Source organism: Daphnia pulicaria, chromosome 1, assembly GCF_021234035.1.
Source record: "Daphnia pulicaria isolate SC F1-1A chromosome 1, SC_F0-13Bv2, whole genome shotgun sequence".
In the NCBI taxonomy this organism is placed as follows: domain Eukaryota; kingdom Metazoa; phylum Arthropoda; class Branchiopoda; order Diplostraca; family Daphniidae; genus Daphnia; species Daphnia pulicaria.
In genome coordinates, this window is record NC_060913.1 from 5,986,636 (window position 1) to 6,000,799 (window position 14,164).

Here is a 14,164-nt window from a genome sequence, read left to right on the forward strand (position 1 = left end):
GCGTCATTATCATTCGCTATCTTAGCCAAGGTTTTCACAACAATCCCACGTCACCCCAGTCCAAGTGTCTCATCTTTGTGTTAACTTGCCACTTGGGACTTTTGAGTCTTGGAATATGCTGTAATTTTTTTTGCAATTTCCGAAAGTTATATCATGTGTAAAATCAATTAACATTTATTTAAATAAAAAATTCCGAAATGGTTTAAAAAATATAAAAAAAGGAAATAGACCTGGCCAAGAAAAAAGGGTGTGGAGTTCCTTGCCTGGCAAGGTTTTTTTTCAAGAACTTACCAGTATTCAAATAGAATTGTTTTGCTAAAGGTAATCGGCAATAATCATTGCAACAGTCAATGATCAGCCGGTCACAATAGGGCTCTTTGGGATCTGTTTTCTTTAGCCGTTTTATCTGGCAACGCAGCATGGCTGGGCGTTTTGGTAGGGCGAGAAAGGGGAGAAGAGGGAGAATGGGAGGAATGGGAGGGAGGAGGGCGTCCTCCCATTCTCCCTCTTCTCCCCTTTCTCTCCTCCCAAAGAGAAGATCCCAAAGAGCCCTATACACATGGCCAGGAGAGTATTCTGTTTAGCTACCGTTTTCCAGGGGTAGCAAATTGGGGATAGCCAGTGTCAGGTAGCCGGTGTCGGGGTAGTCAGTGTCGGCATTCTGGGTAGCCAGTGTCGGGTAGCCAGTGTCGGGGTAGCCAGTGTCGAAGGTAGCAGGTGTCGTTTTCGCCCACCGGAAGAAGATGTCTTGTCGTTTTTTATACAATGACTTTCATCACATATTATCAATTCCGGTCCTGTTTTAACTAAAGCTCAGTAAATTTCTGTGATAAACAGAGAAAACGCGCGCTTATGAGGGGGCGACAACTCGGCGTGGGTGGGAATGGAGGGAGGGGAGAAGGGGACTAGAACGGGCCAAAAAATAAAATTTATTTTAAATTTACAATTGACTATATATGACGCGAAAAGTCTGAAAATGAAGTCTGTTGTTGAGTTAGTAAAGTTCTTCATTTCATAGTTTTCCGCGTCTTCCTAGCTTAACCCATTTTATTGTTATCCCCCCTTAAAGTACCCTAATTTGCATGGAGCTCTATGCATGGTGTTCCCATTTTCCAAATCTTAGGGATTCATTTAAAATCTACCCTTCCATTGATCGAAAAAATCTAAAAAAGAAATAGCTTAATGCTCTCCATAATGGCTACGGCCAAAAAAAATTCGTCTCGTTCCGACGAAAATTTGATTTTTGGGAACGCCGAGAAAAAACGCCTTTCTCCATAAGGTTCTCTCGCGTGTTCCCAAACTTTAGGTAGGTACTGTATTTACAAAATAATTACAAAAGATATTGACCGTAATGGAAGATGCTTTAGAATGCATTTTATGTAGTATATTAGCGTATTAGATCACGGGTAATCTCTCTTGCCTGTTGCCTTCTTATAACAAATATCGACTACATGAAACGTCCCAAATCAGACACTAGGTAAGATTTTTGCTTTAGTTTTAGGTTTATGCTTATGCGAGTGCTCGTACGTTATACAGCTATTATTGCATTACTTTTAGGTTTGTGCGTTCCCTGAAAAGTGCCGCGAACGGCTTGCCATAATTTCTTGAAGCCTACATTAGAATACTTTAACAAAAACAATGTAGAAAAATAGGCTGTTCGCACACACGAGACTGAAAGTTTATTTAGACGTCTTATATAAAGAACATACATAAAAGACAGTCATCACAATTACTTATCAGTAGGCCCTGACCCGAACAACGAGGCAAACAGCTCATTTTTGGCAATGTCATTCCATGAAGCCTCAGGATACGGAGCCATGAAGGAAACAAGTTTAGGATGCACCTGATATCGAAGTCTTCGTCCTTTGCTTGCCTTTGAATCGACTTTTCGTTTGGCTTTCGATCGCAACTTTTGAATTTCTAACCATTGCCTGCATTTAAAGTTCACACTTAGAAACAACATGTATTAGATACAACACCAAACGCTACTAACCTTCCAAGAGCAATTTGATTTGAGCCAGCTTCGCCAGTTTTTTTTTCAATTAACTCACGAAGTAATTGATGATAGAAATCATCGTCATCATAAATTTCAGGATCGAATTCTTCATAATCGACTTCTTTAGTTTCGGGTAAATGTTGGTCATCCTAAGGAGAATTACTCAATAATTACTTGAGCATATTAAGGGGTAAAAAACGATTGTTTGCTATCAAATTACTTGTGTGTGTTCCTCTTCTTTTCCATTAATTGTATTTTCCTTGGGACTGAGTTTAGAAATAGATCCCAGTATGCGATAGGTAGATCTCTTTATCCGTGTACGATTTATCAACCGTTGCTTGTCGCTAAGGATACCCTCAATTTGTTTCAAGATAGATTGATCAAAAGCCCCAAATCCGGCTTTGCTTCCAGACCCCGTTCTCCCTGATGCTAATCTTGTTTTTTCATTCCACATGTTCAGTGTACGATGCCAAAAACCGCGCAATTTTTCGTGTCTTTCTCCAATCTCGGATTCATATCCGACTATTTTTTGTTTTTTGCGCTTTGGTCCTCCATCATCAATGTCCTCGTCGTCTTCTCCAGCTTCTTCGTCAGTGTCACTTGGAATTTCTTCATCACTATTTGACAAGGAAACACTTTTAAATTTTAATTAATGCCTTTTAGACTGAAAAATTAACATTACCTGCCCTCTTCGTTAGACTTTCGTTGCGTTAATGCTTTTGTTTGTGGATTAGATTTAAGAAGAAGCTCCTGAATTTTTAATTTTTTTATTATTTTAAGTAATTTAAAATACAATAAAACAGGAATTACCTCTAGCTCAAGGCAGTTGTCCAATAATGATTTAATAGCTGCCTGAGCACCTTGACCTGCTGCAACAAAATGGTTTTCTCCACTTGCTTTAGTAAAAAGCTTGTAATTTGAAGGAGCTTGAGGTAACTGATTACATAAATTTATTCCTTTATGCATCTTTATACGACACTCAAGAAGATGATCCCATAATGAGAGTTGATTTTGGATAGATTTTCCCTTGTTTATATCATTATCATGAGAATTTTTTGACATTTTTTTAACTTTTTCATTTTCTTCTCCTTCACTGTCATCTACACTTCCAATGTCTCCTTCCTCTTCTTCCTCCTCTTCTCCCTCCTCTTCTCCCTCCTCTTCTCCCTCCTCTTCACCCTCCTCTTCACCCTCTCCTTCTTCAAAATCAGCTTCTTCGTCATCTTCAGATTTATTCAATTCACTTTCATTACTATCTTCTTCATGAATATCAGATTTCAATGAACCACTTTCGTCTTCTGATTCCTGGAAGATGTTGGGTTTCTCTGATTTGTTGTTTGTTTCTTTCATGAATTTGTTCTTAAATTCCAGAATATTTTCTTCCCCACTTTCATTATCAGATTCTAAAGATGACTCAGAACTTTTGTAGCCTTCTCCTACAGGAGAATTTAGATCTTTGCGACTGACACGCTTCCCAGCATATCGGCTATCTGAAACAGCTAATAATTCCACATTCTTTTGGCGTAGATTAGATTTATTTTTTGGTGCTTTATTCTTAACCACCTGAGTGTTATCATACGACTCATATTGGTCATCAAAGGACTCCAGCCTTGCTTTACTTTCTAGAAAGATTAGAAACACTTTAAGAAAAACAAGTAGGTGTTATTTTGTTTCAATTTGTTACCTTCGTTGTATTCATCTTCTGGATCAGCAAACTGAGGTGTTGGATTGGCAAGTTCGGCTAATCTTTCACTTAGGGATTTGCCTTTCGACATTTCATAAATAAATGTTTCACAATTTATACATTTAAGTTTCAGTATTCTAAAATAATTGATACCGCGTGTCGCGTGTTTTACTACCAATACACTTTGCAGACGAATTCGAACAATCGTACTTCTTTTGTTTTTCTTTCAAACCAATGCAGTTAATATCTTTCTACAGTAGATGGCATTACTTACTAGACAGAAGAAACATTAGGGCCTTAAAATGTCACTCGGGTCTCAGATTTTGTAACTTATCGTTTGGTTTCAGATTCAGCTCTGCTCATCACTGACTCATTCCTCTCAGCTGTTATTAGGGGGCGAGACGAAATCAGTTTGACAGCACACAGCAGCAGGGGTATTGTAAAAAGCGGGTGGCACTAAAACGCGAAGCGAAACGGCGGAACGCGAAACTCCTAAAACGCGAAACAGTGGTGCGAAACGGTCCCAAAAATTGGGGACCGTTTCGCGGGTCCAATGGCCTAAGGGCATCCTAAAGTGCGAAACCATTTGCGAAACCTTTTATTTTTGAAATATAAAAAATTTCCTGTTTTTAAATTTCTGAACGCCCAAGGGCATCCTAAAGTGCGAAACCATTTGCGAAACCTTTTATTTTTGAAATATAAAAAATTTCCTGTTTTTAAATTTCTGAACGCCCAAGGGCATCCTAAATTGCGAAACTACTTGCGAAATATTTTACTTTTGAAATTTAAAAATGATACTATTATTTAATTTAAATAAATAATATGAACATCTTGAATTCCACCGTTTATTGTAGTTTGAACAGATTCAAATAGTAATTGAATAACAAAGATGGGCTTGGTAACAAGTTACCTAGGCCCACATAGCACACATCATCCGTCGGATGTCCGAGCGAGAGCCGCACATCCGACACTCTTCATTAATCCCAACGCGGCTGTTATTTGGATGTCCGATGGATGAACAAGACGGACATCCAGTCTAGGACTCTAGCGTAGATCCTATTTATGTTTCCCCAACATCCGAATTGGACATCACATAACTCGAACTGAAAATATAAACCGAACAGGCGAACATTGTTGGTGGAAGTTTATTCCCTGCCATTTCAACCTTCATTTTGAATTTTTTTATTAACTCCCAGGAAAATTCTTCTAACATCATGCCGAACGTATGGATTCGTGCATAAATCTGAGACTATAGTTCATATGTACGCGATACGTAAAACGACATGCGAAAATTAACAAAAAATCTAATATCGAATTAAAAAATAAAAAAAGTTTGTGTATAATCGCCTCAAATTCGTTTATTTGAGACCAAAGCTATCCATTTACACAACATGTCGTGCATATCAATCACATGGATAAATCTGATTACGAGACAAAGTAGCGAGCAAGGTAAGTGGTGAAGAATGAAATAGGTTGGACGTTGCGTTTCCCATGTTTTTTTTACTATCAAACCTTGGTGATGGAGAAGGCAAAACGCATAACAATGGCTCTTGAAGCATGACGATTCTAGGAAACGTGTAACTCAACTGCAAATAAGAGATCAAAAGTATTAGCACTCAAAGTAATTCAATGCAGAAATGGGAAAACCTACGATACCTTGAAAGGTTGGATGTGGTTCTCCACAAGGTTCTTGGCGGCTATTTTCACGACGGCATCCCGTGAAAATTGTGGACGCCGCAAGTGTCGTGAATGCCAAGTCTTCTGTTTACTATGGGCCGCAATGCCGTACAATAAATAAAACCAAACAGATTATTATAATTCAAAGAAAGAAATCAGAAATTAATATCTGTATTTTGAATTGAATTAAATATTTACGGTAAGGTATCGATAGCCGAGAACGGACACGGTTTCGACAATACTCCCAACAATCATGGCTCCGAATGGATTGATCATCATGTCGGCCGCCGTTCCGATAGCCACGCCTCCTGCTAGAGTTGAATTTTGAATGTGAACCTGCCGGGAAAATAATGATTGATGAAAATTCAAAAAAAACATTCCATTTCGCTTCAACTTGGAAAATACCATATTGAATTTGTGTTCTTTGCTGACTAAAGCGGAAACGGCGAAGGCTGTGACGCAACAGGCGGCCAGCGAGTAATAGGTGTTGATGACGGCCCGGTGCTGGGCGTCGACTTCGGCATCTGTTTAATCGACGCGATTATATAACATTTATACGAGTCAAAGCTGATTGTAATAAGCGAAGTGTTATACCCTCAAGATTTCCAGTCCGAGATGTTCGTTGCTGGCGAAAATGGCAATCTCGCAAACGGCCATAACGGCCAGCTGGAGCGGCGTCGTGACGCCGATGACGGCGCCGAACGAAATCAAAACGGTGGCCGATGCGAAATCGGCGTTCAACAAACTGGAAGAGTTATATTGGGTTTATTATTCCATTATAATTGACCATAGAACTTTATTTTACCTGGTAATAGTGATGTGAATCTTTCGACCATCGAAAGTGTGGTAGAACCCTTGGCAGAGGGTGGCCCACTGAAGGACGATGGCGGCGATCAGAAAAAAGACAGCCACTGCGCTGTAGCCGTACTTCTTCAAAAAGGTCATCAAGAAGCCGAAACCGATGAACATCATGACGTGGACATCCTGGAACACTATGCAAAACAAAAGGCCATCAATTATAAAAACTCAAATAATCCCTAAAAAAATTAATTAAATGGATTCTATACTTACTTGGTCAATTCCCTCAAACAAAGATTAATTTCAATGCTAAGCATAGGGGTTGGTTTTCAGCTGTTAAATATGAACAACACAATTAATTTAAATCCAAGCAGGCAGTTTATAGAAACATTTTTTAAAACTAATGGACAAAATAGTCACATATTTCCATTCACATCTTCCCGCAAGCTATCTCGATCCCCATCCTCCACGTTCCCACGACTGCCGATGCAGTGCTGAGCGCAAAAAAGGGGAACGGTAAGAAAATGTTGCTGCTACGTTACAGTGTTACACTCAACTTGCAGCTGTGTTAATTTAGTCCTGATTTAGTCACTGACCAGAAAACAATGGCTCGTAGAGATAGATTATTAAAACCACTAGTAAATGAAGTGAGCAATGAGATTTTTGAAGATTCAAAAATTATTTTTTCTAACCCGTGTTTCCAACCAAAAGGAGGATTTATCTACGTGTTCGAATGGAAGGAGGAGTGCCAAAAAGGTAGAAATTAACTTTCCTCTATTTCTTTAGAAAAGTAACCACATATTTCACTGAATTAGAGGATTGGAGGGCTGACGGTTTTCGTTGGCGTCAAGGGGGTTCTGCTAAATATTTAATGCCGGGATCGGATAATTCAATCGGCATAAAACGCTATTTTCAATCGATAGAAGGCAAAGATGACGAAGGTAATGATTTGCTTTCTGTACAATTCACTAGAACGACATTCCATCACCCAACGCTGCAGAAAGTACTAGTTGTGTATAAGGGGGACGAAACTATTTCGTCCAAATTACCGCATGGAAATTCAAAGTCCGACGAACTAAAAAAAAGGCCCTTTGTCGCTACAATGCCTTCTTTATTGCGCAAAATGGAGCAGGAGATGGGAGAAAAGCCTTCCAAAATCTACCGTAAAATGAACGAAACTATTCCCCGTGACGTAAAAGTTCAAGCAGCCCAAGGGCCCCGAAATTTGAAACAAGTTCAAAATACCATTGTAAATGCCAAACAAAAGTTGCAGTTGACCCGGGACACCCTTTACAACCTTCACGTAAGAGCGGTTGACGGGACTTTTGTTAAACATATCATTACTTTTCCCGACTTGATCGTCATTGGATGGGACGACAATCTGGCCGATGTTTTCTCTTCGCTTCTAGGGAGAGATGAACCTATCGGTCTATTTTATGATACCACGTTCAAATTAGGAGATTTTTATGTCTCAATTTTGTCTTATGAAGAAACAGAATTTGTGAAAAAGCCAACAATTCCTTTGATGTTTATGCTTCACGAGAGAAAAAATTTAGAAACACACAATACATTTTGGAGGGAGGTGGCAAATAGATTTCCGGGACTTGCAAAGGCAAAAAATGCATTCATAGTAACCGACGAAGAAGCAGCCATTATCTCAGCAATGACTCAAAATCTGCCCCTAATTGAAATCTATCGATGCTGGAATCATGTGTTACAGAATGCCAAGATGCAACTGAGAAAATTTGGCTTTAAATCAAACGTTGAAGTAAGTGAGTATCTCGATGACATAAGACAGCTATTTTCTCAGTCGGACAATCAAAAATACAACGATCTTCTACTGGAATTTTGTACCTCATGGAATAAGGTATACATAAAAGTTTCTAATAACCTGTAAATATTTACTCTTATTATTATAATTTTAGGAATTTGCCAACTATTTCCGGAAATTTATACATAAAGATGTACAACGCATAGGATTGTGGGTTATAAAAAAACATGGACTAACTAGCGCCACGAATAATAGGGCTGAATCCATGAATGCGCTATTAAAGCGATTTGTTGGTTGGAAGGAATCTCCAGTGGATACAATGATTTTAGCTGTAGAGGAAATTTCCGCCTCTTTCTACTCCGAAATTCTAAGAGGTAGATACGGCCGTGGGAATTACCACTTGCATCAGGACTTCACATCTCTATACGACTTGGAAAAGGATTGCCCATTCCTACCGGAAGTAAGACACGAGGAAGAAATTTTCAAAAGCTTAAAGGATGCTGTTGGAAAAGCAACCGAGATGGTAATTTCTTAATTTTGATTTGAATCTACAGAAAACGATCTTTTTTTTAAATATATTTCAAGGGAGCAGACGACACCCCAGTCATTAAATTGGAAGAAGGATCAGACTTTAGCTTGACATGCGCGTACGAACGGGCTTTAAGGGTTATTGAAAAAAAACACATTGAAATTAATTTCAACAGAATCGGAACTTTCAACGTTACCGGATCAACAGCCACCCGCGATGTAAGGATATTTCCGTATCCTTCATGTTCGTGCCCAGAAACAAAAATTTGCTACCATGTTATGGCGGCACGTCTAGCTTGTGGCCTTGCAAACACTACTACCAAAAAAAAACCAAATGTAACCAAGCTTAGAAGAAATGCTAGAAAAAAGGCGGATAAGACATCTGGGAGAAAAAGGCCTAGGCCAAATGATGTTACCAACCCGCAATCTATTTGGGAGGATTTAAATGGAGACCGATGTGGATCGGATGGGTACGATCCGTTCAACGCTAATGTCGCATCACCCCCAAGAAAGAAAAGTACAAGTAAATCTACAATAAAAAAAGACTCTCAAAAAGATGCTGTGAAAATTGTACCTGTTAAGTGGACTCCTAAATCACCAGCCAGGCCAATCACATCACAACCAAAACTTGTCACCTTACCGCCAGGAAATTCAAAAGCTACCTTAGCACCGGATTGCTTTTCTTCATCCATTAAGTCGACAGCCAATTCACCGGCCACCAGTCGCACCAAGTCGCAAGCGAATTCAACAGCAAGTCTGACTTCAGCCACCACATCATTGGCCATATTGTCTTCAATCACCAAATCACCGGGCAGATTGTCGTCAGCAAATTCGTCCCCCGCCAAATCGCCAACATTGCCGCCACCAAATTCATCGGCCAGCTCGGCTTCCAATTCGCCGACCACATCGGCTAGTTCGTCACCAACAAAATCACCGGCCAGCTCGTGTTCCAATTCTTCTGCAAATTCGCCAACCACAAAATTACCAGCCAAATCGGCTAGTTTGTCGCCACCACTGGCCAGCTTGGCTTCCAATTCGCCAACCACAAAATTACCAGCCAAATCTTGCAGCTTGTCGACAACCAAATCACCGGCCAGCTCGTGTTCCAATTCTTCTGCAAATTCGCCAACCACAAAATTACCAGTCAAATCGGCCATCTTGTCGCCAACTAATTCTTCCATCACCAGCTCGCCAGCCAATTCTTCGGCCAACAAGTCGCAGGCTAATTCACCGAATGATGTTCAACATCTAAAAACGGCAATTTATTTAAAATACTGTAATATATTTTTTATATTAAACATGTACCTAATTATCTATTTAAATTTTCAGACTCCGGTCTTTCACTATCAGACCCGTGGGTCGCAGAGATCAAACCAACAGGTGAATTTGTCAAAAGCCGAAATCGAAGATATTACCGTTCCGGGGTATTGGCTTGAATCAAGCCATATCAATGCAGCTATAAACCTGATCAAACATCAGTTTCCAAATATTGGTGGATTATATGATACGACTCTCGGCTGGGATCTGGAATTTCCCGCTGCTACTAGTGAAAAATGGATACAAATAATCCACGATGGCAAGGGGCATTGGGTTGTGGCATCCAAATCGAAAGGAGAAGATTCGGTTTCCATTTATGATAGTTTGGGAGGATCTGCTGTCAATGAGCATATAATAGGATGTATTTCATCCCTTCTACGAACCAACAGCAAAACTTTTAAATACCAAAGTGTTGGATGTCAGCAGCAATTGCCGAATGATTGTGGCCTTCATGCGATTGCAAATGCCATAACTCTAGCATTGGGCGAAGATCCATCACAGTCCATCTATAACAGGGGCGTCATGAGGCAACATTTGAAAAAATCCCTGTTAAGTAAAGTCATGTCAGCATTCCCTAAATCAGATTTGAAGAGAGAAAAGATTATGTCAGTTTCAAAAAAAGTCAAGAAGGTCAGGGTTTACTGCAGTTGTCGAAGAATAGAGTATCAGCCACTGAATTCCACAAGAGCACAGGCTTGGCACACCATAGAGTGTACGGGATGTAAAGAGTGGTTTCACAGGATGTGTGAAAGCTGGCCTCCAAAAAGTACTCGTGGGGCTTGGCTATGCAAACAATGCAAAGGTGTGTATATTAGTAAAATTTTTAGTATGCATGAAATATTTTAACTTACTTTGTGCTTTAACAGGACCATGAATGACCTCTACATGCAACTACACACATTGGCAGTGTGCCATTACTGTAAGCTGAGAAGTGATAACCTAGAAGGCTAGAATCATAATTGTCATAATCAATAATAAGAATCATAATGAATAATTGTTGTGTAGAACAGTAATATGCACTTCTCGAAACGAAGAACTTAAAATACACGGAAATTTTTGAATTATATTCTCGTCTTTAAATAAATAAATTAAAAAAATAACTTACTTTCAATTTATTATTAACTTCTAGTTCGACACTTTGACGACTACTTTTAACAATGCACTGACGTCGACTGTTTCGCGTCTACGGTTTCGCATTTTAGTAACTCTAGCGCCTAAACTGCGAAACGGTCCCGAAAATTTTTGGGACCGTTTCGCACCACTGTTTCGCGTTTTAGGAGTTTCGCGTTCCGCCGTTTCGCTTCGCGTTTTAGTGCCACCCGTAAAAAGCTGAGTTTTTATTCTTCGAGATGGCTGGTCAGGTAACTTTTGAGTTTTGATTCCGGTTTTTCTAATTATCAGTTTCGTCTTCTAGTTAGAACTATAAATTTTCTCACTCCTGTAACTGCTGTTACCATTTCATTAACCATATCCGGTTTCGAAACCATCTTAATTTACAAAATGAATCGTTTTTCTAGGCGCGCGTCCTTTATGATTTTGAAGGCCAGCCTGGCACATCTGAACTATCTATTGTTACTGGTGAAGTTCTAACTGTCACTAGTAAGGATGTTGGTGAAGGATGGTGGGAAGGTAGTAATCAACGTGGAGTTAGTGGAATATTTCCTGCAGCCTACGTTGAGGTATGAATGTCTTCCTACTCCTGTTATGTCATGCATGCTAGTGTTAAACCAGAAAAGAATTTTGAATCATTTGGATTTTTCCGTATTAATAACATGTAAATTTAATTATTTTAAATCTCAAAAAACCATTTTATTGTATTAATTCAACAGGCTATTGAACAAAATTACAATGCACCTCCTGCTATGCCTCCTCCTCCATTGCCTCAGATATACGTAGAGGAAAATGTAGCTCCAGCGATTCAACAGCAACAATCACAGGTATTCCAAAAACATTGTGGAGATTCCTGGTAACTGTATTAATAAGGTATTTTCAATCTACTTCAGTACGACGATGATTGGGATGACGACTGGGATGATGACGTTTCTGAAGCCAACCAAGGTAGCAATCCGGGAAACCCTGCTGCAGGTGGGAGAAGCAATAGCGACGTTGGTAGTGCGCTTGATGTCAACATGGCAGGGTTGAAATTGGGAGACGGTAAAGGAACCGTTCGTAAAAATTTGAACCGGTTTTCTCACTTCGTTAAAACTGGCGGAGAAGCTTACATTCTGGGGGCAAACAAAGTGACGTCCACTGATAGTGACCAAATCCACATCATCGAAACCAACAACGGTATCACATGGGCTCCGAATCCTCAACCTTACTCGTGTGTAGTGGCTTCACCAAAGAAAGAATCAAAATTGAAAGGTAATATTTTTACAACCTAGCCGACTAATTTTTAAATATAATTTAATGTGTGAACTTGTTTCTATGTTTTCATCATAGGCCTAAAAAGTTTCATTGCCTACCAGTTGACACCGTCGTTAAACAATATCCAGGTTTCTAGGCGATACAAACATTTCGATTGGCTTCACGAAAGGCTTGTGGAAAAATTTTGCATCATTCCCATTCCTCCCCTTCCAGACAAGCAAATTTCTGGTGATTTCTTTTTTTGTAGAATTTTTGGTTGAAGTCGATTTGCTAAACTTGTGTACTTAAAATAGGTCGGTATGAAGAACAATTTATCGAGCGAAGACGTCTACAGTTGCAATCATTTGTTAGCCGTGTGTGTGACCACCCAATTCTCTCACGCTCCGATGTCTGGTTGCACTTTTTAACGTGCACAGATGCCAAACGATGGAAAACGGGCAAGCGGAAAGCTGAAAAAGACGAAGTAATTGGCGCCGCAATCTTTGGTGTTGTACAAGTACCAGAAAAGTCGCTTGACCCACTACAACTGTAAGTTTTTGTTGTTGTTTTTTAAAACTATTTATTTGATCGCTTTTACATTTTTCTTGATCATAGTGACTCTCAGACCGAAGCTTTTGGGCGTTTCGTGCAGTCGTTTGATACAGCTGTCCGCATGATGCAAAGCAACTTTGCCGAACAAGTAAAACGACAGCAAGGTCCATATAAACGCGACTATCAGCGTGTTGGCCAATCATTCAGGTAGGTTTCAAAGAGAAGTGCTCCGCCCTTGTATTGTTCTTAACCAACTGTCTGTCTCTGTAGAACTCTTGGCACGGCTATGGAATTGCTAGAGACAGCTCCTCTGACCAGAGCACTTTCCCATACTGCTGACACGTATGATCAGATAGCTCTTCTTTGTGAGGACCAACCACGATTGGATTTCGAGCCGATGGGAGATTTACTTCACGATTATCGTGGACTACTTGCCTCATTTCCCGACATCATTACCGTCCACAAGGTAACCCAGCAATTTCGGCAATTTTTAAAACAATACTAATATTTAATTTATAGGGGGCCCTTCAAAAGCGGCGCGAGTTGGAACGCTCCGCAATTGAGGGTAAAACGGAAAACACCGTTGTAGTTCGTGCTCAACAACGAACAGATGTTGTTTCCTACACGCTGCTGGCTGAAATGTCCTATTTCCATCAGCAACGTGTCCACGATTTTAATGCAGCCGCAAAAATCTTCCTACAGGAACAGATCACTTACTATCAAAAGGTTATTATTTATTTTTTCTTTTTTTTCTTTTTGCAACTTCTCTACTAATACCAGCTGTTTAAAATTTATTTCATTTAGATTGTCGATCATCTGCAGTCCACCTTATCCCAGTACAAGGATGTCTAAGAAAAAACAACAACCGCAGTACTCGGATTTTAAAGTCGCATTCTTTTTTTTTTTTTTTTAATTCCATTCCTTCATGCGAATGAACGAAGTTTCTCCTAATTACTTTGGAATCCTGGCCGCCACGGATTTTATCTTTTGTTTTCTTTCTTACGGGAAACATTCCCTCAGATGGTTTGAAAATAGTCGCATGTTAAAATTCTTTTTGCTTACTTTGTTGTTTCGCTTTTTCTTCTACGTAGCTACGTTGTCTATCTTAATGAGCGGGCAACCGATTTACGAAGCCATTCTCCCAAATTGGCAAGAACGAAGGCTATCAAGTGCAAACAGTGTCATAGTCAGACTGTGTTTCTGTGTGCAGCTCACTGCCGAGTTTTCGTTACACGAGAGTTGTCGTTATTCAGAGAGAAACGGTAGAGTTGTGTAGATGAGAAAAATGGTTTAACGTGCACATTGCTCGCGAGTCTTAAAAGTTTATGTGCTGTTAATAAGTTGAGAAGCACAAGAACCATAACAGTGAGCTTCTATGTCATTTACATTTTCCTATTCAATTGTCATTCAAGTTTGTCATCTCCATCGATGGTGCGCTTAGCCAGCCTTACTTTTCAAATGGTACGGAATACATAAAATTTGTATCGATAATATC

General features: G+C 39.7%; 3 protein-coding genes and 1 long non-coding RNA gene across 4 annotated transcripts; 1 reads left to right on the forward strand and 3 right to left on the reverse strand.

The window, feature by feature from the left end:
- Positions 1-1,662: 1,662 nt before the first annotated feature.
- Positions 1,663-3,886, reverse strand: LOC124313102 (protein AATF-like). The gene is made up of 6 exons (XM_046777835.1): positions 3,681-3,886; positions 2,807-3,618; positions 2,679-2,746; positions 2,217-2,613; positions 1,994-2,145; positions 1,663-1,931 (listed from the first exon to the last, which is right to left on the reverse strand). Exons 1-6 carry the CDS (start codon positions 3,769-3,771, stop codon positions 1,730-1,732), a joined length of 1,722 nt encoding a protein of 573 aa, XP_046633791.1. The 5' UTR covers positions 3,772-3,886; the 3' UTR covers positions 1,663-1,729.
- A 96-nt stretch (positions 3,887-3,982) lies between these two features.
- Positions 3,983-14,160, forward strand: LOC124313111 (sorting nexin lst-4-like). The gene is made up of 11 exons (XM_046777848.1): positions 3,983-4,119; positions 11,093-11,132; positions 11,289-11,450; positions 11,601-11,708; positions 11,775-12,135; positions 12,214-12,366; positions 12,432-12,666; positions 12,733-12,876; positions 12,940-13,135; positions 13,189-13,395; positions 13,474-14,160. Exons 2-11 carry the CDS (start codon positions 11,121-11,123, stop codon positions 13,519-13,521), a joined length of 1,626 nt encoding a protein of 541 aa, XP_046633804.1. The 5' UTR covers positions 3,983-4,119; positions 11,093-11,120; the 3' UTR covers positions 13,522-14,160.
- Positions 4,941-9,600, reverse strand: LOC124313126. Its single transcript, XM_046777870.1, has 9 exons — positions 9,509-9,600; positions 9,029-9,412; positions 6,429-6,488; positions 6,163-6,349; positions 5,952-6,102; positions 5,763-5,881; positions 5,556-5,693; positions 5,337-5,448; positions 4,941-5,266 (listed from the first exon to the last, which is right to left on the reverse strand). The coding sequence occupies exons 3-8, from the start codon at positions 6,470-6,472 to the stop codon at positions 5,446-5,448; spliced, it is 642 nt and encodes a 213-aa protein (XP_046633826.1). The 5' UTR covers positions 6,473-6,488; positions 9,029-9,412; positions 9,509-9,600; the 3' UTR covers positions 4,941-5,266; positions 5,337-5,445.
- Positions 9,965-10,942, reverse strand: LOC124313134. The gene is made up of 5 exons (XR_006910675.1): positions 10,877-10,942; positions 10,623-10,718; positions 10,414-10,554; positions 10,177-10,345; positions 9,965-10,105 (listed from the first exon to the last, which is right to left on the reverse strand). It is a non-coding gene; the product is annotated as an uncharacterized LOC124313134 (long non-coding RNA).
- Positions 14,161-14,164: the final 4 nt, after the last annotated feature.